General features: G+C 35.4%; 1 protein-coding gene across 4 annotated transcripts in view; it reads left to right on the plus strand.

Annotated features, from left to right (window-relative positions):
- SBF2 (SET binding factor 2) overlaps window positions 1-23091 on the plus strand; it is a 382691-nt gene that overhangs the window by 303750 nt on the left and 55850 nt on the right. For all 4 annotated transcript variants that reach the window (XM_032489038.1, XM_032489035.1, XM_032489037.1 and 1 more), the window contains exons 18-24: window positions 10902-11072; window positions 12996-13258; window positions 15704-15876; window positions 16714-16787; window positions 18282-18477; window positions 21265-21392; window positions 22623-22798. In XM_032489038.1, coding sequence (XP_032344929.1) covers window positions 10902-11072; window positions 12996-13258; window positions 15704-15876; window positions 16714-16787; window positions 18282-18477; window positions 21265-21392; window positions 22623-22798 — 1181 coding nt within the window. The remainder of the gene's footprint in view (window positions 1-10901; window positions 11073-12995; window positions 13259-15703; window positions 15877-16713; window positions 16788-18281; window positions 18478-21264; window positions 21393-22622; window positions 22799-23091) is intronic.

Consider the following 23091-nt stretch of genomic DNA (forward strand, 5'->3'; position numbering starts at 1 on the left):
CCTTTTTGATTCAGTGTGCTAGGCATGAGATGGCTCTTTCAATTTGAAAATCCATGCCCTTTTGTTTGTTTATTTATTTTATCATCTCAATTTTGTCTGTTTCTCTTTCTAGAACTACTACTACTTGTTGGATACTAACTCCTAGACTAGTACTCTATTTTTCTCCAATATTTTAGTATGAAATTTTCAAACAGAGAAAAAAATTTTTAATTTACAGTGGGCAACCATAAATCTGCCATCTAGAGTTTACTGTTAACATTTTTCTGTCCTTTATTTATACATACCTATTCATCTACCAGTCCCTCTATCAAAGCATCTATCAATATATTGATGTGTTTCAGAGCAAAGTATACTCAACATATAATTCCAGTGCCTCATCATGTACATTATTTACTGAAGTTTGTAGTTAGAATTGTAACTCGAGGTTGGTTACATTTTCTTCTTTTGAAGGTAAAATTTATATACAATGAAATGTTTAAAACTTATGTGTACATTTACTAAGTTTTTTTTTAGTTGCTTTATTAAGGTATAATCAACATATATTAAACTATACATAAACTGTACAATTTGATTTGATAAGTTTTGACAAACACACACATACCCCCATGGAACCATTACCGCAATCAATATAGTGAATATATTCATTACCCCCAGAAGTTTCCTCATGTTCCATTGTAATCTCTCCATCTCATCTAACCTTCACCCCCATCCCCAGGAAACTGCTGATTAACTTTCTGTCACTATAGAGTTTGCATATTCTATAGTTATATATAAATGTAGTATACACATTATATAGTATATCTTTTTTGTCTAACTTACTCATTCAGCATAATTATCTTGAGATTCATCTGTGTTGTTGCATGTATCATCAGTTTATTCATTTTTATAGCTGAGTGGTACTTCATTGTTAAAAAAAAAAACACACACACACAATTTGTTAATCCATTAACCTAGTTGGTGAACACTTGAATTGTTTCCAGATTTAGGCCATTACAAATAAAGCTACTATGAATAGTTCTAAACAAGTCTTTGTATAGACATACATTTCATTTTTTTCTTGGGTAAATACTTAAGAACTGAGTGGCTGAATCATATGGTAGATGTATATTTAATTTTTTAAGAAATGCCCAGACTTTTTCCCAAAGTGCTAGCATTTATATTCCTTTCAGCAGCAAATGAGAATTCTAGTTCCTCCACATGCTAATGTCAATTCTTTTAATTTTAGCCATCCTAATAAATGTGTAGTGATGTCTCGTTGTGATTTTTATTTGCATTTCCCTAATTATTAATAATATTGAGAGTCTTTTCATTTGCTTATTTGGCTTCTGTTTATCATCTTTGGTAAAGTTTCTGTTCAGGTATCTTACCTATCTTTTAAAGCTGGATTGTTTGTTTTCTTGTTGTTGAGTTTTGAGAGTTCTTTACATATTCTGGATATAAGTCCATAGTGGGTATATGATTTGCAAATATTTTTTCTTAGTCTGTGACTTGTCTTTTTATTCTCTTAACAGTGTCTTAAAATCCAGGTGTCCAATATATGAAATCTTTGTCTAGCCCAAGGCCACAAAAATTGTTTCACTATATTTTCTGCTAGAAGTTTTATGGTATTAGGTTTTACATATAAGTCTGTGATTCCTTTTGAGTTAATATCTTTGTATGGTAGTAGATATGATCAAAGATCCAATTGTTATGACACCATTTGTTGCAAAGATTATTCTTTCTCTACTTAATTGCCAGTGCACCTTTGTCTAAAATCAGTTGTCCATATATGTAGGGGCATCTGTTTCTGGATTCTGTTTTGTTCCATTGATCAATATATTTCTCTCTCTTAAACCCATAGCTTTATAATAAAAGTTTAAAAATCAAATGTTGTTAGTCCTCCAGTTTTGTTCTTTTTCGGATTTGTTTTGGCTATTCTAGGACCTTTGAATTTCCATATGAATTTCAGAATTAGTTTTTCCACTTCTATAGAGAAAAAAAAGCCCCCTGGGATTTGGATTGGGATTGTATTAGATAAATTTGGAGGAACTGACATTGCAGCAGTACTGAATTTTCCTATCTATGACTGAGATCAATCCCTTCATTTATTTAGGTCTCCTTTAGCTTATCTCAGCTTTTGCAGTTTTCAGTGTCCAGGTTTTTAACACATTTTTTCAGGTTTAACACCTAAAATATTTTATTTTTTACACTATTATAAATGGTTTTGATTTTATTGTTTCAGTGTTCATTGCTAGTCCATAGTATTATAGTTGACCCTTGATCAGCATGGGAGATTAGGGGCACCACTTTGATGCAGTCAAAAATCCACATTTAACTTTACAGTCAACCCTGTGTTCCTGTGATGCTGCGTTTGCAGTTTCAACCAGATGCAGATCATGTAGTACTGAAGTACAAATTTAGTGAGAAAAATTCTTGTAAGTAGACCCACACAGTTTGAACCCATGTTGTTCAAGAGTCTGCTGTACAATGTATTGATCAAGTACTCTGCAACCTTGTTTAACTCACTTATTTAGCAAGTAGCTTTTTTGTAGATTCTTGCAGATTTTCTACATAGACAATGATATTATCTACAAATAAAGACTTTTTACTTCTTCCTTTCCAATCTGGATGCCTTTTATTTCTTTTTCTTGCTTTATTTCACTAGCTAGAACATCGAGTACAATGCTAAGCAGATATCCCTGCACGCTTCGTGATCTTAGAGGGAAGGCATTCAGTCTTTCATTACTAAGTATAATGTACAGCTGTAGGTTTTTCGTAGATGCTTTATCAGATTGGAGAAATTTTCTTCTGTTTCTACATGCGAAGAGTTTTCATCAAGCATTTTGTCAAGTTCTTTTTTGCATTTAATGAAATAGTTGTGTTTTTTCTTTCTCCGTTTATTATGGTGAATTGCACTGATTGATTCTGAATATTAAACCCACCCAGCATTCCTAGGATAAACCTCACTTGGTCATAATGTTCTATTGACCCTTGAACAGTGCAGGGTTTAGTGGCACTAACCCTCCTCACAGTCGAAAAACTGTAAAGCCACTTTACAGTGGCCCTCTGTATCCGAGGTTCCACATCTTCAGATTCAGTCAACCACAGATCACGTAGTACAGTAGTATGTATTTAGTGAAAAAAGTCCACATATAATTGCAGTTCAGACCTTTGTTGTTCAAGAGTCATATATTGTTCTTTTAATATGCTAGATTTGATTTGCCAAAGTTTTGTTTAAAGTTTTTGCATCTATGTCCATGAAGCATATTGGTTTATTTTTGTGATGTTTTCTGGTTTTGTTATCAGTGTAACACTGGCCTCATAGAATGAATTGGAAATTATTTCCTCCTCTTTAGTTATTTGGAAGAGTTTGTATTGAAAGGGTATTAGTTCTTTCTTAAATGTTTGGTAGAATTCTTAGTAGAGCCCATATGTCGGGAGTTTTCTTTGTGGAAAGATTTTTTGCTCCAATTTCAATTACTATAATAGATATAGGACTATTCAGGTTATCTGTTTCCTCTTGATTGAAGTTTGATAGTTTGTATCTTTCAAGGAATTTGTCCATTTCATATAAGTTGTCAATATTGTTGATATAAAGTTATTCATGATATTCTTTATGATCATTTTAATGTCTATAGAATTTCTAATAATGTTACCTCTCATTCTTGATGATGGTGATTTTGTCTTTTTTTCCTAATCAGTCTGACTAGAGATTTATCAATTTTATCATCTTCCCAAAGAACCAGCTTTTGGTCTCATTGGTCTTCTTTATTGTTTTTCTGCTTTCTGTTTCATTGATTACTGCTTTAATCTTTATTAATTACCTTCTATTTGTTTAAATTTTAATTTTTTTCTTTTCTGATTTCTGTAAGGGTAAGCTAAGGTCATTGACTTGAAACCATTCTTCTCTTCTGATACAGGCATTTATTTCTATGAATCTCCCCCAAATTATTGCTTTAGTGGCATCTCACAAATTCTGATATGTTGTGTTTTCATTTTCATTTAGTACAAAGTATTTTCTAATTCCCCTTTTATTTCTTCTTTAATCTGTTAGTTATTTAGTTGCCAAATATTTGGAGATTTTTCTAAATACCTATCTACTATTTATTTCTAATTTAATTTCATTTTGATCAGAGAATATGCTTTGTATGATTTGAATCCCTTTAAATATATTAGGACCTATTACTAGAAAGCAGGTTTTCTTGGTAAATGTTTTGTATGCACTTGAAAAGCATAGGTATTTTGCTGTTGTGCTATCAATGTCAATTAGATTAAGTTAGTTGATAGTGTTATTCAAGTCTATTGCATACTTGCTGATTTTCTACTATAGTCCTATTAATTACTTAGAGAGAGGTACTGAAATCTCCAACTATAATTATGTATTTATTTCTCCGTGCATTTCTATCTGATTTCATTCATGTATTTTGATGCTCTCTTATTTGATACATAAATACTTCGGAGTTTTGTGTCTTCTTGATTAATTGACCCTTTACCTTATAAAATGACCTTCTTTATCTGTGGCAATATTTTTGCTTTGAAATTATCTTCTATTAACATAGCCACTCCAGCTTCCTTTTGACTAGTGTCAGCATACTATATATTTTTCCATCCTTTTTTAAAGTAAACTTTTAGAGTATTTTGACATTTACCAAAAGTTGCAAAGATAATACACATAGTTTCTGTGTGTCCTCACCAGTTTCTCTTGTCAGCAGCCTTTCATAAATGTTTTATTGAGATATAATTCATATGGCCTAACAGTTCACTCATTTAAAGTATACATTTCAGTGGATTTTAGTATATTTTATTTCACCACAATCAATTTTAAAACATTTTTATTATTGCAAAAACACCTTACCCATTAGCTGTCACTACCGATTTGCCCTACCCCCTGAGCCCTAGCCCACAACTAATCTAATTTCTGTCTCTACAGATTTGCCTGTTCTGGATGTTTCATATAAATGAACCCACACAATATGTGAACTTTCATGACTGGCTTCTTTCACTTAGCATAGTGTTTTCAGGGTTCATCCATGGTATAGCATGTATCAGTACCTCATATCTTTTTATTGCCACGTATTACATTTTAAGTGTACACCACATTTTATTCATCACTTAATATACATTTGGGTTGTTTCCATCTTTTATTGAGATGTATTCATATACCATAAATTTTACTCTTTTAAAAAAACTACGTAAAGGGCTTTCCTTCTCCAAGTAGTAGGGGGTTTCGGCTTTAAGTGATCTTCAAAATTTGTTACTGTTTATAAACCTATTTTATGACTTCTAAAAATTTATTAACATCTCTGATCTAGTGTTGTCTCCTTTCTCATTCTCTTTGTTCTTGTATGTTTTTAATACTTTTTTCCTTTGCAGTCATTTCAGTGGGGTACAGGAACCAAAAGAATATTCATTCTGCCACATTTAATAAAAATCTCAAAGTTATTTTTGAAGAAGGAAAATAAATTGTTCAAAATTCTATTACCTTTACTTCATTTTCATTTTGCCTTTCTCCTCCCAGTCTTTGTGAATTTGCGTACACAATCATGGCATAATTGACTTGTTTTTCTGAAATATAGGAAAGCACTTAATTCATAAGCACATTATCATGTTAACCACTTTAATGGCAGCATAATATTCTTTTGTGTTGGTAACGTACCACCATTTACCTAACCTTTTTTTCTCAATTAGTTAAACATTAAAATTGCTAACTTTGGAGGGGGTATAGCTATTAAAGATAATGATATGAGAAACATTTTTGTTGAGCTTTGGGGCTATTTACAAGTGCACGTAGTGAAAAGTATTACTCACCAAATTCCTCCATTTCCTGTGCCAGGACTCTGATGCCTTTCTTCTGTTGCTCCTTTTGCACTTACACCTTTACGCATCTACTAGTCTTTTTGCTGATTATGTTCTCCCAATCAGGCCCTTTATCCTCCCACTTTACAGTGCTGCCGTGAACAGTATTAGGCTCCATCACATGTGGAGTTCTTACCTCTGCATGTAGATTCTAGGCACTTTGTAGACAGGGATCTCATAGTGCCTGGTATTGAGTTCATAAAAAACACAAATTTCCAGTAAACACTTACAGATAGATTTTGGGGGGCTTGTTTGTAAACAGGTTTAAGAATAGTTAAATTAAAGATGTTTAAAAATCTGAGTTCCTAAAAATATGAATAAAAATTAAAAACTTAATTGATCATGTATAATGGACTCTAGAAAAACAATTCATTGTTTTAAAAAACTGATAAATGAAGGGATAAAATCATGTATTTATCCTGCTTTCTAATATAGACTATATGTTTGGGTCTCCAAACAGTTGATGAAGAGAAATTTCTCTTTATAGAAATATTTTAGCTAATAAGTGAGGAAGTAATGCTAGAATGAGAATATCAGTATTTTATTACTCCTAATTAATGAATCTAGGCATTGGCTACCAGTGGCTTTTAACAGCACAGAAGGAGAGGCAACTAGATTTGCGTCTTATGGTACATGCAGTATTCCTGCCAAACTTGACCAGCTTCTAGAATTTGATTAAGCTTCTAGATTCAATGTCCAATATGCAGGAAATCCAGAAGACAAAAGAATATGTCACATGAGAACATTGGGATGCAATCAGCAACCACCATACTGATGGAAACTCAAATGAATGATCCAATTTCTTCAACTATTTAAATAGATTGCAAATGGTGGGGGGAAAGAGAGTCAGACAGACAGATGAAAATTAACCTCAGAGATATATAAACTAATGTAATATATGGGCCTTATTTGAGTCCTTACTGAGTCAAACAGACCAATTGTTTTTTCCCCTTGTTTTAAAAAAATTTTTGGCAAAGAAAAGCTTTTTTTAACATTAATAAGATAATTACAATTTTAAACACTGACTATTTGATATTGAAGAATTATTGTTAATTTTTTTCAAATAGTGGATTTGTAAAAAGTCTGTGTGAAATAATTTCTCATTAGAAAAATAACCAATGTGCAATAACCCCAAAATGTTTATTGTTACAGATAACAATGGGAATATTTCCTCTAGGCACTATTAAATAGTACTGAAACTAACAATCAAAGTTGACAGTTGACATGAATCATTGTTTATAATAGCTTAAAGTTGGAAATAATACAAATATCCATTAACAGGAACAAGGAGATGCTTTATATTCATACAATGGAATTCTATACAATAATTAAACTGTGTAATGATTAAGAAATTCAATTCTGTAGCTAAACTGCCTGGGTTTGAATCCCAGCTCTGGTTTTGCTGTTTCCTGGCAATATTCCCTTGGACAAGTTACTTCGCTGTGCCTCAGTTTCTTCACCTTTAAAACAAGGGTAATAATAAGTACTTATCTCAATGCATCATAAGTTTGCTGTTAAGGACTAAATAAGTTGATAAATATAAGTAGTGAGAGATCAGTACAAATTAGTTATGATAATAATTATTTATTATTACCTTAATAAGTCTAGTAACATAATACGTGAAAAACCAAGTTGCTCAATAAATCACAGTGCGGTACCATTTACATAAAGTTTGAAAACCTACCCCCCCAAAAAAAACCTACCCTGTATAAAAAGTAGGAGGTCATAAAGGTGGCGTATGGGCAAATTTGAGAAGCCATCTTGGGAAGGTCTTTTCTTCCAACCAAATAAGTGATTAGAATCATGAGATAGTTTTATCCACAGGTGCTTATTTTCTTTGTTTACTAAAACTACTATTACTATCACAGGATATAACGAATCTGAACACCTGAACAGTCTCATTGCATCTTTCTTTAGATAATTATAGTTTTATTTTGTGAAGTATCTTATATTTTGTATCTTACAGAATGTCACAGAATAATGGAAAACCTTCTCTCTATTCCCTTCTCTTCTACCCATCTTGCTGTGTGACCTTGGGCAAATCCATTTTCTTTGTAGGGTGTCTCAAATGCACAGTGAGGACATGCAGTGTTCACCTTACACCCAACTTTCTAGCCCAGTCAGACTACAGAGCTCCATTTTTACAATTCCTATTTTTAAAAAAGCCCTCATGAATCTAGGCAGGATAAAGTGCCACTGCCCTCTGCTGGTCCTAAGAACACACCTGCCCATCAGTGCAGTGGCCTCATCCTAACAGCAAAGGACACAGTGTCCTTCGCTTGCACTGAGAAGACATAGCAGGAAACCACAAAGAAAAGAGGCAAATTTCATGTTTGGAAAAATAATAATATTTTAAGTATTTGGCGATTAATTTCTTATGCATATATCAGATGCCATAGCTATTTGTGATTCTCTTGCCACCAAAAAGTGTTCTCCTAAAATCACTTCACCCTGCTAATCAGTCTCACCTAATAAACAAGCTGTGGATTCTGACTCTTTGGGCCACTGTCTCTCTGTTTTATACCGTTTTTCTGTCTTGGGAGTCCACTTCTATTGAGAAGATTTATGGTAGTTTTTGCATAGTCACTTTTAGTTTGTGAATAAACAGGAAGATAATAACTGATACGTGCCAAGGAAAATGAATACACAGCATCAGTAAGAAAAATGCTGAAAGATAAAGTTGGGGCGTCATTATACTCTCAAATTCCTATAGAGCTCTGTCAAGTTGTAATAAGAGATTTATAATTAATAATAACTTTTTTGGTCTGTTGATGATCCTAAAAGTACTTTATGTGAGCAACTGATAAGGATTTGTTAAGAGCTGAGTTTTTCTGAGCTCACTTATATTAATTTCGTTTCAGAACTCCAGAATTCTAAGATCTGTTATTTGTTATATTGCATTTATAAGAAATGGTCTGCCTCTGACTTTACTTACGGGAAAAGCAGTTGAGAATTACACTTTTACCTTGTTTAAATTTTATGCCTTTAAAATCTCTTTCATAATAGGCCTGCACATTGCCACTGAGGTCATTGTCATTCCTTAGAGTGGTTATGCGCCCCCCGCCCCCAAAAATGTGCAACCCACATCCCAAGCATCTTCAAGCAGAGAATAGAAGGAGCCTGTGATTCACAGTATCTGTGGTTTCTGCTTACATACTCACAGAACCGCACACATTTTGTTTTGTCCTTGATTTCCCATAGGTAGGTAGTAGCTGTGTCTTAAATGAGCAGACAGGCATTATGATCAACAATGAACCTTTTGCAGCTTCCCCTTGGGGAACTCTTGATTTTTGCTTCATGGCTATAGCCACCTTAAAGAGTTATAGTTGATCACCCCAGCAGCAGTACATAGGCCTGTCTTGAAAGGGACTTACATGTGGATGCAGAAATACAGAGACTCTCTAGGCAAAATCACAGCCAGTCCACTTGCATCTATATAAGACCTATATTTCATGGTACACATGGTGCCTGTTTCAGTTCTAGGTTTAGTCTGCTCTAGACCAAGAAGGAAATTAGCATGCATTGAGCATATGCTTTTTACCAGGTATCTTATATATCTCTTCTGCATCCATAAGAAATGAACCAACTTTTGCTACATAACGGTTACATATATAATCTTAATAATAACCTTCAGTGTCCAATATCTTAGGAGAAGATAATTCACCTATTAAATTGCTTCAAAAGAAAACTTACACTATCAGGAACTTTAATTCTACTGATAGAAAACAGATTAACTCAATTCTAAAGAATAAAGTGGACCAAAAGAGTTGTCTGTGTAATGAGAATGTTGTGTGCTATTTGCTAAGAAATGATGGATTTAAAATTTTTTGAAACGTCTTTAACTTTTAGAGCTGAGAGTTAACAGCTGTGGAAAGGTGACTCAAATCATAAACTGAAATTTGGCAATTGTAAATTATCCATAAAACTTAAAATGCAGTGTTAATGAAAATTATATCAGAATATTACTTTGAGAGGCAGAATATTACTTTGAGAAACAAAATCCTGAAGTGAAAAAAAAAAAAAAACCAGACAGCTATACTAAATAGCATTTAACTTATTTATGATTTGCTTTCAGTCCCTTTGCAAGATAATCTGATATAGTAAAGAGAGCAGGGGCTTTGGAACCAAACTTTGGGCTTGAAACCGAGTTCCACCACTTATGTAATTGCTGTATGACTTTGGGCAATCACTTAAACCTCCTTGAACTTCTGTTTTCTCTTCATTAAATTGGAAATAATAATGTGCATCTTACAAGATTTTTAGCATTAAATGAGATATGTAAATATTTATGAAATATCTCAAATGACTACGAAGTTAGTTTTCTTTCCCTCTCTCGTTAATCACAGAATAAGATTTTCTTTTAATTTCAAGTCCAGCAGGAAATCCTGGAAAGGAAGGTTTGGTTTGAGATTACCTTCCCATGCCCAGATTTTGTTACCAGAAAATGCCCTTGAAGCCCAGGACAGTCTGCTAGGGAGTATGTGAGCCGAGCAGCAGCTATGGTAGGGAGGTAAAGGGCTGGAGTGAGCAGAAGGAAGAGTGCAAATCCTCTTGGGTCCCAAATTCATGATATGCCCTCATTCTGTGTGTGAGGCCAAGCTGTAGGCTCACTGACATCTCAGTTAGCGCCCTCACCAAATGTACTCTAAAACCAAATAGAAGAAATTTTAAATTATCTGGAGTTTGATGTTTAGGTTGTGATGGATTTTATTATATATCCTAAGTGTAATAAGAGCTGCCAGCTCTAGTGTATACTATGTACACCATACAGTGCTAAGTACTCTTTTTCATATATTCTCTAATTCTAGACTACTTTTGATTTTTAGCTGTTGCTAAAATATCCATTTTCATAAGAAAAGTGACAGAGACCCTGAAGGATTTTATAGCAAGCCCCAAGCTGCTGGTTAGAAATGAGTAAGTTATTGACTGCTAAGCTTACACTACCATGCGATATTGTTTAGATACATCCTTTGATCACATCTGTGATTAACTGTGGCCCCTGTAACCCTCTGACTCAGTCATGACTCTGTCAGCCCTATAGTGATGTGTATTATGTGTTCTCACAGAAACTAGCCCCTGGAGTCAGCCAGTTTGCTTACACCTGTGTACAGGACCACCCCATTTGGACGAATCAGCAGTTTTGGGAGACAACCTTTTACAATGCAGTGCAGGAGCAGGTTCGCTCCCTGTATCTCTCAGCTAAGGAAGACAATCATGCCCTACATCTGAAGCAAAAGGTAAGATAAAGAAGAAAGGTACCTGTGTGGGGCTGGGTTCCTGGCTTCAAGAAAAGCTCACTCAGGTATTCCCAGGGCCAAAGGAAATCTAGCCACTTCCTACCACTGTATTTGGGGTTTACTTTAGGGAGCCCTCTGGTGAACATCTTTTAGCTATTAATTTCTGACATTATTTTTTTCCATCATAACTTCTTAATATAGCTCTTTAGCACTGGAATTATTTTCTTATATTTTAATAAATAAGAATTACCTGGAAACAATTATAGGAAGCTGAACAGAAAGAACCAACCTAAAATACCTAGGCATATGTCTTTATACAATTAACTTCTTAAAGAATTGTCAAATTAAAGTTAATTGACTCTAAAATAAATACTCAGGAGTGTACCAGGAATAAATCTTTTAGGAATATTCTATGTATTTCCATATATTTATCAACATAAAATGTATTTAAGAAAAATATCAAGAAAATATTTTTAAATAAAATTATTTTTAACTTGAAAGAGTACTTTAAATTTTTCTGAAATTTTGAAATGTTATACTCTAACTGTCTGGTCTTGGGAAATTCACTTTTACCTCTCTATGCATTATTTCCACATTGGTAAAGTGAATAGCTGTGATTGTTTTAAGATTTTATTATCTAATACAGGTGAAAGGCATGAAGAGTGCCTGACACATAGTAAATAAAGGTTAGAAGTTATTATCTTCATTAATTGAACGTAAAAGCAGCACTAAAGACTGATTATCAATGTTGATTCACTTTAAGAATAATTTTTAATTCTACATGCTGGGCTAATACAGGGCTGCTACTCCTTTCCCTCATCCTCCATTTTAAATTTGCCTTATATTGTGTAAGATAAAGGAACCTAGATACCTAACAGAAACTACATAGTAGTAGTCAAATGCTTCTATGTCTCAAGTAATTTTAAACATATTGGTCTCGTATTGAGTATAATAAGAACAGAAACTTTAAAAACAAATAGCACTATCTGACATCGATCTGATATTCCAAATTATTATTGTACAATAGTTTTAATTGTTTGCTTAATTTAATTTAAAACTCAGATTTTTCTTTCACAACACTGGTGTACTTGAATAAAGGGTAACTTGTAGCAGATCCACAGACTGTTAGTTTGAGGTCATGGTCAGAAATAACTGGGCTGGTGGAATGCATTTGATAGTTTTTTAAGCAGATGTAATACTAACATTGGTATATCTCAAAAGCATAAATAGAGCAAATAAATGTCACTGCTTCTGTGTCCTATGTTCAAAAGAAGTCTCTCTCTGAGCCCCAGGTTAGATGTAAGTGAGGCTATAGATATACCATCTCTTCATAAGCTGTAAAGTGCTATGCAAATGTGGGTTACTGTTACTGTTTAACTTTTTAGCCTACTAGGAAGGCCCTCTTCAAAATCCCATGGACACCTTTATACCCATGTAGTGATAATGTTTGACTCCCACATTTACAAGGAAATCTAGCTCTATTTTTTGTGACTTTGGTCATTCTATCCTTCCCTCCCAAAGAGCAGAAGAAAAGAAACATATCAGAGTATTAGTAAGTGCTACTGGAGCATTCATACCCGGGTATTTACAGGCACTTCAGGTCAACAGTTTGTTATAAATAACATCTTGAAGGGGATAGAGCCATAGAGATAAATAAACTGCAGTGAAATATTAGCAGTGAGAAGGGTATATTCATCTGTGCTTTGCTGCTGCTTCCTTGGCCTTGTCACATGGTTCCACTCAAGTCCTGTTGGACTTGAGAAAAAAAGACTAGGTTTCATTTTGTTGTTGTTATTCTATTTTGTTTATGTATTTTCATTTTTACAGACATAGGTATTTAATAGATGAGTTATTAAAACAGCTTTCATGGTTTTTGAAGCTTGTGTGAAGTGGTAGATTTGGACTTTTTGCTTTGTCTTCTAGGACAAACTCCCTGATGACCAGTATCAGGAGAAGACAGCAATGGACCTGGCAGCTGAGCAGCTACGCCTTTGGCCAACTCTGAGCAAATCAACTCAGCAGGAACTGGTGCAACGTGAGGAAAGCACCGTCTTCAGTCAGGCCATTCACTTTGCAAACCTCATGGTCAACTTGCTAGTTCCACTAGATACAAGTAAAAACAAGCTCCTAAGAACGTCAGCACCAGGCGACTGGGAGAGTGGGAGCAACAGCATTGTCACAAACAGGTACCGAAATGTGGATGCACAGAGACCTATCTTCTGGGCTTAGCAGAGGATATAGAGTATTTTGGGTAAATAATGCAGTACATATTTCAAAAAGTAACCATTTCTCCACCCTCAGACTTCCTCAGCTCTTCTCTATTAAAAGACTTTCACTACATCCAGCTATTCTTAATCACCTCCCGTACTCTCTTCTCTTTCATGACCCCTGATTTTTCAGATGTCTCACTCACTACTGATCCAGCCCTCTGGTTACTGTCTGCCATGTTAATTTGTAGAAAGCACTCTGGAAAATTACTGATGAACTCCTTCTTGCCAAAGTGATTATTTGTTTCTTGGCCCTCCTTTTCCTCAGCTTATCTGTCGCATTTGCCTGTAATCAAGTGCTCAGCCATGCCTTGCTCTCAACCCTACTACTTCCCATACTAGTGAGGCTAAAACCCACAGACTGCAGGGCCTGACAGGATCTGGCCCCTGGCTACCGCTCAGACCTTACTTCCTATCACTCTTCTATCAACCAGACTGGTCTCCCTGCTGACCTAATCCTCCAGCACTCTAAGGATGATGCTGCCTCAGGGCCTTTGTAGTTGTTGTTCCTGAAGTCTGGGATAGTCTCCCTGAAATAGTCACAAGAGTCACTCCCTCACTTCACTTACTCTCTGCTCTAATATCACCCACCCAGAGAGGCTTTCCTGACTTCCCTGTCTCAAGTAGCACATTTGTCACTTTGTCCTACCTTTTTTTTTCTTTCATGATATTTTCTACAACCTGATTTATACTGAGTGGCTAAGGTACCTGTGTTCTTTAATGTTTTGAGATGATGTGATGGCCATGTTCACTGTTTAGCTTTACTTCTAACACCAATTCACCTAATATGGTTGGATTTGGACTAAAGAGAACTGGGCAAAGGAGTCTTTTCCATGATTAGCAGCCCAAAAGGGGGCATAGGAAGCAGGAGTATTTATTGAAAATGAGAACTGAATAAGCAACAAAGGCAGAGATTGAACATTCACATCGGCTTCATTTCAAATTCATTCCCTTCTCTTGTGTGATTTTTATCACCTACAGACGAATGATGGCTTCAGAGTGACCAAAGTGGTTATGATTCACTTAGAGAAAGAAGAATATTGACAACAGAAGGGTTCATAGGACAAATTTGTTCTTCCATTTGGAGGAATATGCTATTTTCTAAAAAAAATTTCTTTTACTTTGCCTACCAGGGAGATGTCCCCCAGTTGCCAAAGGCCAAAGATAACCATATTACTTTGTCTGTCTCCATGTGGTAATTAACTTGGGGGGATAAGTTTTTTCAGAAGGTTCAAGTATCAGATAATAAGTTAAAGAATCCCTTTTTGTTTTATTTTCTGTGGTTCCTGAATTCCTCTTAGAAGAATGACAGAAGGTATTCCTTACAAAAACAAACCTGGGTCAAAAGGACAGTGCTTCACAATAGCTTTCAGATATAGGCAACCAGAACATCATGTTTCACCATTGTCACTGATAAAGGAGCCATGGAGTTAAGTGAGGTCTACTTAAGTATACATCTCTTTGAGCAAGGTTAAATTGCTATGTAAATTCACTGTGATGTAGTAGTCATTCATTACATTTGAGTACTGACCATGATTTCTTGTTTTTTTTAATTTTTTATTGAAGTATAGTTGGTTTACAATGTTGTGTTAGTTTCAAGTGTATAGCAAAGTGATTGAGTTATATACATATATATTCTTTTTCAGATTCCTTTACATTATAGATTATTATAAGATATTGAATATAGTTCCCTGTGCTATACAGTAGGACCTTGTTGTATATCTATTTTATATATAGTAGTTTTTATCTGCTAATTCCAAACTCCTAATTTATCCCTCCCCCACCCTTCTTGCCCCCTTGGTAACTGTAAGTTTGTTTTCTATGTATGTGAGTCTGTTTCTGTTTTGTAAATTAGTTCATTTGGATCATATTTTAGATTCCACATAAAAGTGCTATCATATGATATTTGTCTTTGTCTGACTTACTTCACTTAATATGATAATCTCTAGGTCCATCCACATTACTGCAAATGGCATTATTTCATTCTTTTTTATGGCTGAGTAGTATTCCATTGTGTATATATGTATCACATCTTCTTTATTCATTTATTTGTTGATGGACATTTAGGTTGCTTCCATGTCTTGGCTATTGTAAATAGTGCTGCTATGAACGCTGAGGTGCATGTGTCTTTTCAAATTAAAGTTTTCTCTGGATAAGTGCCCAGGAGTGAGATTGCTGGATTATATGGCAACTCTATTTTCAGTTTTTTAAGGAACCTCCATACCATTTTCCATAGTGGCTGCATCAATTTACATTCCTACCGACAGTGTAGGAAGGTCCCTTTTTCTCCACACCTTCTTCAACATTTGTTATTTGTAGACTTTTTAATAATATGACCATGATTTCTTTCCTTGACTTTCTTAGTATTGCAGGAAGTGTAGCTGAGAGCTATGATACTGAAAGTGGGTTTGAAGATTCAGAGAATAATGACATTGCCAATTCTGTTGTGCGTTTCATTACCCGATTTATTGATAAAGTTTGTACAGAGAGTGGAGTTACTCAGGATCACATCAAGAGTCTTCATTGCATGATACCAGGTAATCACTTTGCAGATATTAGAGAACCAGAATATTGGAGATAATTGAGTAAGAATTATTTTTATTGGTCTTTTTCCAGCATCACACTTGACTTCCATGTAGTTTAGCCATGCTGTGTATTTATGTTTTGATTAGTTTTTAAAAGTATTTTTAAATTGTAGCAAAAAATGTGTATGTCTCTCATAAAATTTGTCATTTAAACTATTTTAAGTGTAAAATTCAGAGGCATTAAATATATTCACAGTGTTGTACAACTATCACCACTATCTGTTACAAAATCTTCTTATCACTCCAACAGACACTAAGACATTAAGCAACAGCTCTCCATTCTCCACCCCTAGTCCCTGGTAACCTCTAATCTACTTTCTACCTCTATGAATTTGCCTATTCTAGATGTTGCATATAAGTGAAGCCTTATAATACTTGTCCTTTTGTGTCTGGCTTAGTTCACTTCATATAATGTTTTCACAGTTTATTCACTGTTGTAGCAGGTATTGTAACTTCATTCCTTTTTATGACTGAATAATACTCTATTGTATGGATGTACCACATTTTGCTTATCCATTCATCTGTTGATGGACACTTGCATTGCTTTGACCTTCTAGGTATTGTGAGTAGTGCTACTATGAATATTGACATACAAGTATCTGAGTCTTATTTTCAGTTCTTTTGGGTGTATACATGGGAGTGGAATTGCTGGGTCATATGGTAATTCTGCATTTAACTTTGTAAGGAATTGCCAAACTATGATTAGTTTTCAATTGTAAAATGTCTAGAATTTGTTTTAATTCTGCTTACTTTGTGCTCTTTCATTTTGAATACTCTGGCTCATCCTAGGAATTGTAGCTATGCACATTGAAACCCTAGAAGCAGTGCATCGAGAGAGTAGAAGACTTCCACCTATACAGAAGGTAATTATTCCAGGCTGCATGCTTTCAGGGTATAATAGCTATTAAAAACAGCCACAGTAGACTGCTGTGGCCTAGAAAGTACCTTCTCCTAACTTTTTACAGGGACTGGCTCTAGTTTTAATGATACATTAAAGTTTCAGAGGAGTTTACATGTAGATCCTCATAAAAAGGATACTGAAGTAGAATAGAGGATCAACAAATAAGCAGTAATAACCTCATGTTGAGTCTACTTTTATAGGCAGGGCATACCTTATGAACATTCTAAATTCCAAGCCCAAGCTACGATTTTATACCCTGCCTACTACTTCCTTAAAATAAAAAAAAAAAAGGACTTAAGGCAATTAGCATTAAAACACCAGTTTCCTGAATCTGTATGCATTACAAGCATACATCAGAAACATCTGGGAAGTCTATTAAAAATTGAGAGTCCTGAACCCTAGCCCAGCTTCTTGAATTGGAGTACCTTGGACTTGGCCTGGGAATCCGTACTTTAACAAGCCTCCCAAATGATTATTTTTGCAGCTAGTCTGGCACCAGTCTATAGACTAGGGTTCAGGACTCTCATACCTATATAACAGAACTATTAAAAATAAATTCAAAGGAGAAACCAGAAGCCAGATGGATAGGAAAGATAATTTTATCAAATCTGAGACACGGTGATCATTATACTTTAGCTTTACATTTAGCTCTGAGCATCCTAGAGCTAACAAAAAGAATGGTACTGATTTATATAGTTTTTATTGCTCAGTAAACAGTAACTGTTATTAGATCTTCAGGACATACGGATTTTTTTTTCTGGCACTGAACTCTACAGAGTGTATCATGTGGTTCCTTATTTCCCAAGATGTATAAATGTTTGGCCATTTATTGTGTTAATCTTTAATGAAGGCCAAAAAGGGCGAGTTTCTTTAGAGGTGCATCCATTTTTTAAAAATATTTATTTTTTAAGTTTGCGAAGTAACAGTGCTTTTGTATAAAACTGAAGTATTAAAGAAGCACACATTGTACAAGGTGAAAGCCCCTCATGGTCTTCCCCACCTCCACCTCTGCCCTTAACCATGATAGCACTACCTTTAACAGTTTGGTTCATATTCTTATAGTTTTGTTTTCTTTTTTCCATAAAGCGGATCATAATATACATACTGGTTTGTAACTATTTTTTTACTCAACAGTGTATTCTGGCACTTTTCTATGTTAACACATACCAATCCATGTCACTCTTTTTAATGGTTGCAAAATGTTCCATTGAATAGGTATCTCAGACAGTTTGGTAATTTCCAATGATTTTACTGTTAATAGGCAGTACTGCAAAGAATCTTTTTGCATTTGGATGCAGAAACATCACTTCTGCCTCTTCCCAAATCTGTTTTCTCATTTTGTCTACTTGGAAAGTCTGGCTCAAATTTTTTAGATCTGTAACTAAAAAAGATAACCCTGATCTGAGGATTGGAAATCCCAGTAGAGTTGTGTTTAAAATACTTTTTCTGTTGTTAGCCCAAGATTCTCAGACCTGCTCTACTGCCAGGAGAAGAAATTGTTTGTGAAGGTCTTCGAGTCCTGCTGGATCCTGACGGAAGAGAAGAAGCTACCGGAGGCCTTCTTGGAGGCCCTCAGCTCCTGCCAGCGGAAGGAGCCTTGTTCCTCACCACATACAGAATTTTGTTCAGAGGGACTCCCCATGATCAGCTAGGTAGGGCTCGTATTTTGCTATCAGAACGTGGATACCTATGTGCTGCATGAGGGCTTTGATTCCATCCGTGTGGAGTGATTTATAGATCATTTCAGATTGAAAGTAGACCTTTTGCTACACAGGTATTTTATATAATACTTTTGTCTGTCAGTGCACATGTTAGTTTGGATCATAGGTTCTTATTTAAAAAACTAAGAATATCTTCTAAACAGCAAACAATGGTTCATCCACTGAAACTATCACAATTTCATGAGGCAGCATATTGTGACCTAGGGACATTCACAATATCCAGCTGCCAACAATATCCCCGGCTGATTTGCCTACCTTCTAAGTCCTGCAGTTAACTGTAAGGCTAAGGTTTTCCAGACACTTGATCCCTTTTGTGGAAGGATGTGCTAAGCAGTGCAGGATTGTAGAACATAAACTAACTAACGTGACTTTCCTCATTCCATTTCAACTAACCCCATTCCTCTCTTAGCAGACTTCTATTCACTAAACTCCCTCAACTTCTATTTCTATTTTCTACTACTCTCCATGGTCTTCTCTATTAGAAAGAAATGGCATGCCCTGTCAAGTCTGAACTGTCTTTTTAAAATCACTGTTGTCTCTATATAAACTGTTCTGGTTGACAGGAAAATCATATAAGGTTTTAGGTAAAACTGGGACTCCAAATCAAGAAGCTCAGGTCTAGATCACTGTTGACCAACCTTGATAAGTAAGTCCCCTAACCATTCTGGGTTTCAATTTCCTATTTTATAAAATTAGGAAATTGGGCTTACTGGGTGATAATTCAGTGGTCCTCAATCTTGACTGCGTATTTGAATTATCTGGGAAGCTTTAAAAAAAAATTCTGGGCGCAACTCTCAGTTGAATTAGAATCTGAAATGGGATTCTAAGAAGGGAGAGACCCAGGCATCTATGTACCTTTAAGCCCCCAGAGTGATTATGATGCATACCTAGGATTAAGAAACTTTGGAATAAATAGTTACTAGAATTCCTTCCTCATCTGAAATTATTTATTCAGTAGCATTTGATGAGAATGTACTATGTGCTGTGCACTTTGTTAGACAGTGGAATTCAGATGTATAAAATGTGTCACCTTCAAAGTCTCACAGTTGTGTAATCCTTTGCTTGGATAGAATCAGAATGGCTTATCATCTTGGTCATAGAGATTGCTTACATATGAAACGCAAAAAGCTCATAAAATTCAATAAACAAAATGCATCAGTAGGAATAGTTGTGTTCATTTTGAGTAAGAGTGAAATATACAGCAAAGTATCTCAGCCCTCTCTTGTCACATTACTATAAATAAATTACATTTGTATTTGAAAGCAAATGTATTTTTAAAAGAAATTAAATAGCCGGTCTTTACAATTTTTGTACTATACCTTTTGTGTTTTGGGCTCTTAAGTCAGTAACCACAAACATACATTTTAGGCATATAAATATATGAGATACTCGGTCATTTAAATTGCTCTAATTTATTTCTTTTAAAGAAATCAAAGCCATATTTAATGTGAAAGCTTATATTGTTCTCTTGTTTTTTCCTAACAATTTTTGGGTTAATGTTGCATTTTAAGGAAAATTATTTGTATCAGAGAAAACCTTTGTATTTGCCTCTTTCATTTTCATTTTAAGTTAATTCAAAATTTAAAATTTCTCCTTAAATAACATAGAAATCTGATCATTTCATGTGTTATTTAAGCATAACTTGTTGCATATACCCTAGAACTGAAGTCAGTGTACATTCTGATTTTGTTTCGCCTCTGGGTGTGAGAGGATAATCAGAATTTTCCAGGTTAGGAATTTACAGGTTAAAGGAATGAGGAATTCTGATAATAATTAGTGGGTTAACATATGGGCTCTAAGTGAGATAAACCTAGTTCAGATCTCACCCGCTCTGGCTTACTGCTGAGGGGCCTTGCCCATAGCTACTCCTGCTCTGTTACTTGTACCACTGCCTGAACTGTGCCCCTTTTCCCCTCTGCTAATCCAAGCCTGCATTCTCTTCAAAGTTCACCTTCCCTCCCACTCCTCCCAGGAATCACTCTCTAGCCATCTAGCATGCAGAAAGCTTCTCTCTTTTTAGAATATTTAGTGGTTTGTTCTCTCAAACCTAGGAGATAATTACATGTTATGGTATCCTGTGTGTGGCTCTCCTCTCCCCTGGGGAACCATGAGCTCTCCAAGGGAGGCTTCGTGTGTGTTACTCCTTTTCTAGATGCTCATCTTTGTACCCTCGGATACTTGATAAATGATTATTTATATTTTCCCTTTCTTGCTTTAATATTTAAGCTCCTGAAATCTTGGACCTCAGCCCAGTCCTTTATCTTCTGAAGGCACATGTACGTAGGTGCAGCACCTTTATATAGAAACACACTTTAAAAACCTTTTCTCTTTTGCTTTATTCCTACATTAAATATCATAAATATGTTTTCATTATTTGAAGATGCTTCTTTTTTTCTGTATAAAACCTGCCTTCTTACAAGATTGCTTTAAGCATGATGATCTTGTGCGGTACACGATAGATTGGGGAAATAGAATCAAAGGCACGCAGGCTGTGACAGTTCCTTCACTCCAGGAAAGGATTGTATCTCAGGAGTGAATTGCCATGCAACAAAATTAATGAATGCGATCCTAGAATCATGGCACTTTCTCTCACAGCATTCCTGAGCTTTGTCCTTTCCAGATACATTTTACCAGCAGAGGCTGATGAAATAAGCAGCAGAGACTCTAGAAATAAGCTATAAAGTGCTGTCGCTGAGTCTGTGTCCTGTCTTCCTATAGTTGGTGAGCAGACAGTTGTGCGAAGTTTTCCCATTGCCTCCATCACCAAGGAGAAGAAGATCACAATGCAGAACCAGCTACAGCAGAACATGCAAGAAGGACTGCAGATCACATCAGCATCTTTTCAGGTATTAAGAAAGGGAGCCATTCTTCTACTGTTTAAAAGTTTTCTACAGATGATGTCATGGCCACTTTCTTTTGGTCATGTGGTCAGAAGTTAGAGATTGAGGAGGATCAGAGGGTCTGAGAGGGTATCTTCAACTGAGTCAACTCGTGAGTAGTACTGGATTTAATCCTCCCTTTCCTGAGCCCTGAAGCCAACTCAGAGTAGTCAGATTATTTGTCAATACTTATGACCTTAGAAATTCAGACACAGACAATTGACTCTTATTGTCTGCCAAGTCATACCTCAATTTGTGTTTGATAAAGCCTTTAGATAGCAGGTAGTTCTCTTGGCATCTATTTCAGAAGGAAACACACTGTGGCTCTTCGGTGGAAAAGACAAAGCTCTGAGAATTATGGCTAGGGCTAAAATACTGTTGGTTCTGAGTAACCCCTGATAAAGTAAAGGTTTTTTCAGGGGGCTCTGAATATATCAGAACTTGTAGAATTACTGATGCAATTGACACTGGAAGAGTGATATTTTCTTAGTTTTCCCTTTTTTATAATTCTCAGTCTGTGGCATTGTACTCTTCCCATTCTTCATGTCTTGTCCCTGACTTCTCAGATTTCCAGGGGTTCCAATTCTTGCCTTATTCCTTCCAGTCAAGAACTTTCCCTAGTACCACCACATGCTAGTTGTGTGAACAGTGAGGCTACTGATCTCTAGGCCTAGACCTTCTCCCGTCACCTGAGAGCAGTGACCTCCTAGGGATTTCTTCACTGTTCCAACTGCCAGAGGACTCTCAACTAGAATATTGCATGGCTATCCTGGTTAGGATTCTAGTCAAACTGAAATTTTTCTTCCTAGATTTATAGTATCTCTTGGTAGGAAGAGAACTTCTTAGGTCAAATTCCCTATCTAGAACCAACCACTGATAAATGAGAAGGACATGTTTCCTACTTCAGCCACTGTAAGTTAATTTCCATATTCCATCATAGAAAAGATAATCTTAAAGAAACCTAACTTCAAAATACATGATTTTCCTTGCCAACTAACCATCTATGACAAGTAAACCTCTCTGAGCCTTGCTTTTTTATTTTTTAATTTAAAAATTGTATTGCATGATATCCAAGGTCCCTTCAACCTCGAAACTCTTGCCATTGAGTATGTTATTTTTTGTTATTTCAGTAATTTGGAGGGAAATTACCTGGAAATCCTTAGTGTTTCTGATGTGTTTAATTTCTTTTGTCTCTAGTTGATTAAAGTAGCATTTGATGAAGAAGTGAGTCCAGAAGTAGTAGAGATCTTTAAGAAACAGCTGATGAAGTTCCGTTATCCTCAGTCCATTTTTACCACCTTTGCTTTTGCTGCTGGACAGACTACCCCGCAAATAATTTTACCTAAACAGAAGGAAAAGAACACTTCCTTTCGGTAAGAAGACAGTCGGGTTTCTTCATCTCAGCCCTCCCACAGTTGACTGTCAGGAGGACTGACCTTTCTTTGGGGTCAGTATGTGACTGTTCTTTTTGTTCGCCGTTTTGTCAAATCCATTGAACCAAACTCAAAGTTATGGAACAGCAGCGGTAATAATATGTAACGATCATGTCCATTGCTCTTGATGCATTTTTCAAAATGTGGAATTCTGTTTTCCCTTTTTCCTGTATTGATCACTAACTTCCTTTAGCAGACCCTTTAGTTTTCATTAATATCCAAGCCTAAGAGAC

Source organism: Camelus ferus, chromosome 10, assembly GCF_009834535.1.
Source record: "Camelus ferus isolate YT-003-E chromosome 10, BCGSAC_Cfer_1.0, whole genome shotgun sequence".
Taxonomy (NCBI): domain Eukaryota; kingdom Metazoa; phylum Chordata; class Mammalia; order Artiodactyla; family Camelidae; genus Camelus; species Camelus ferus.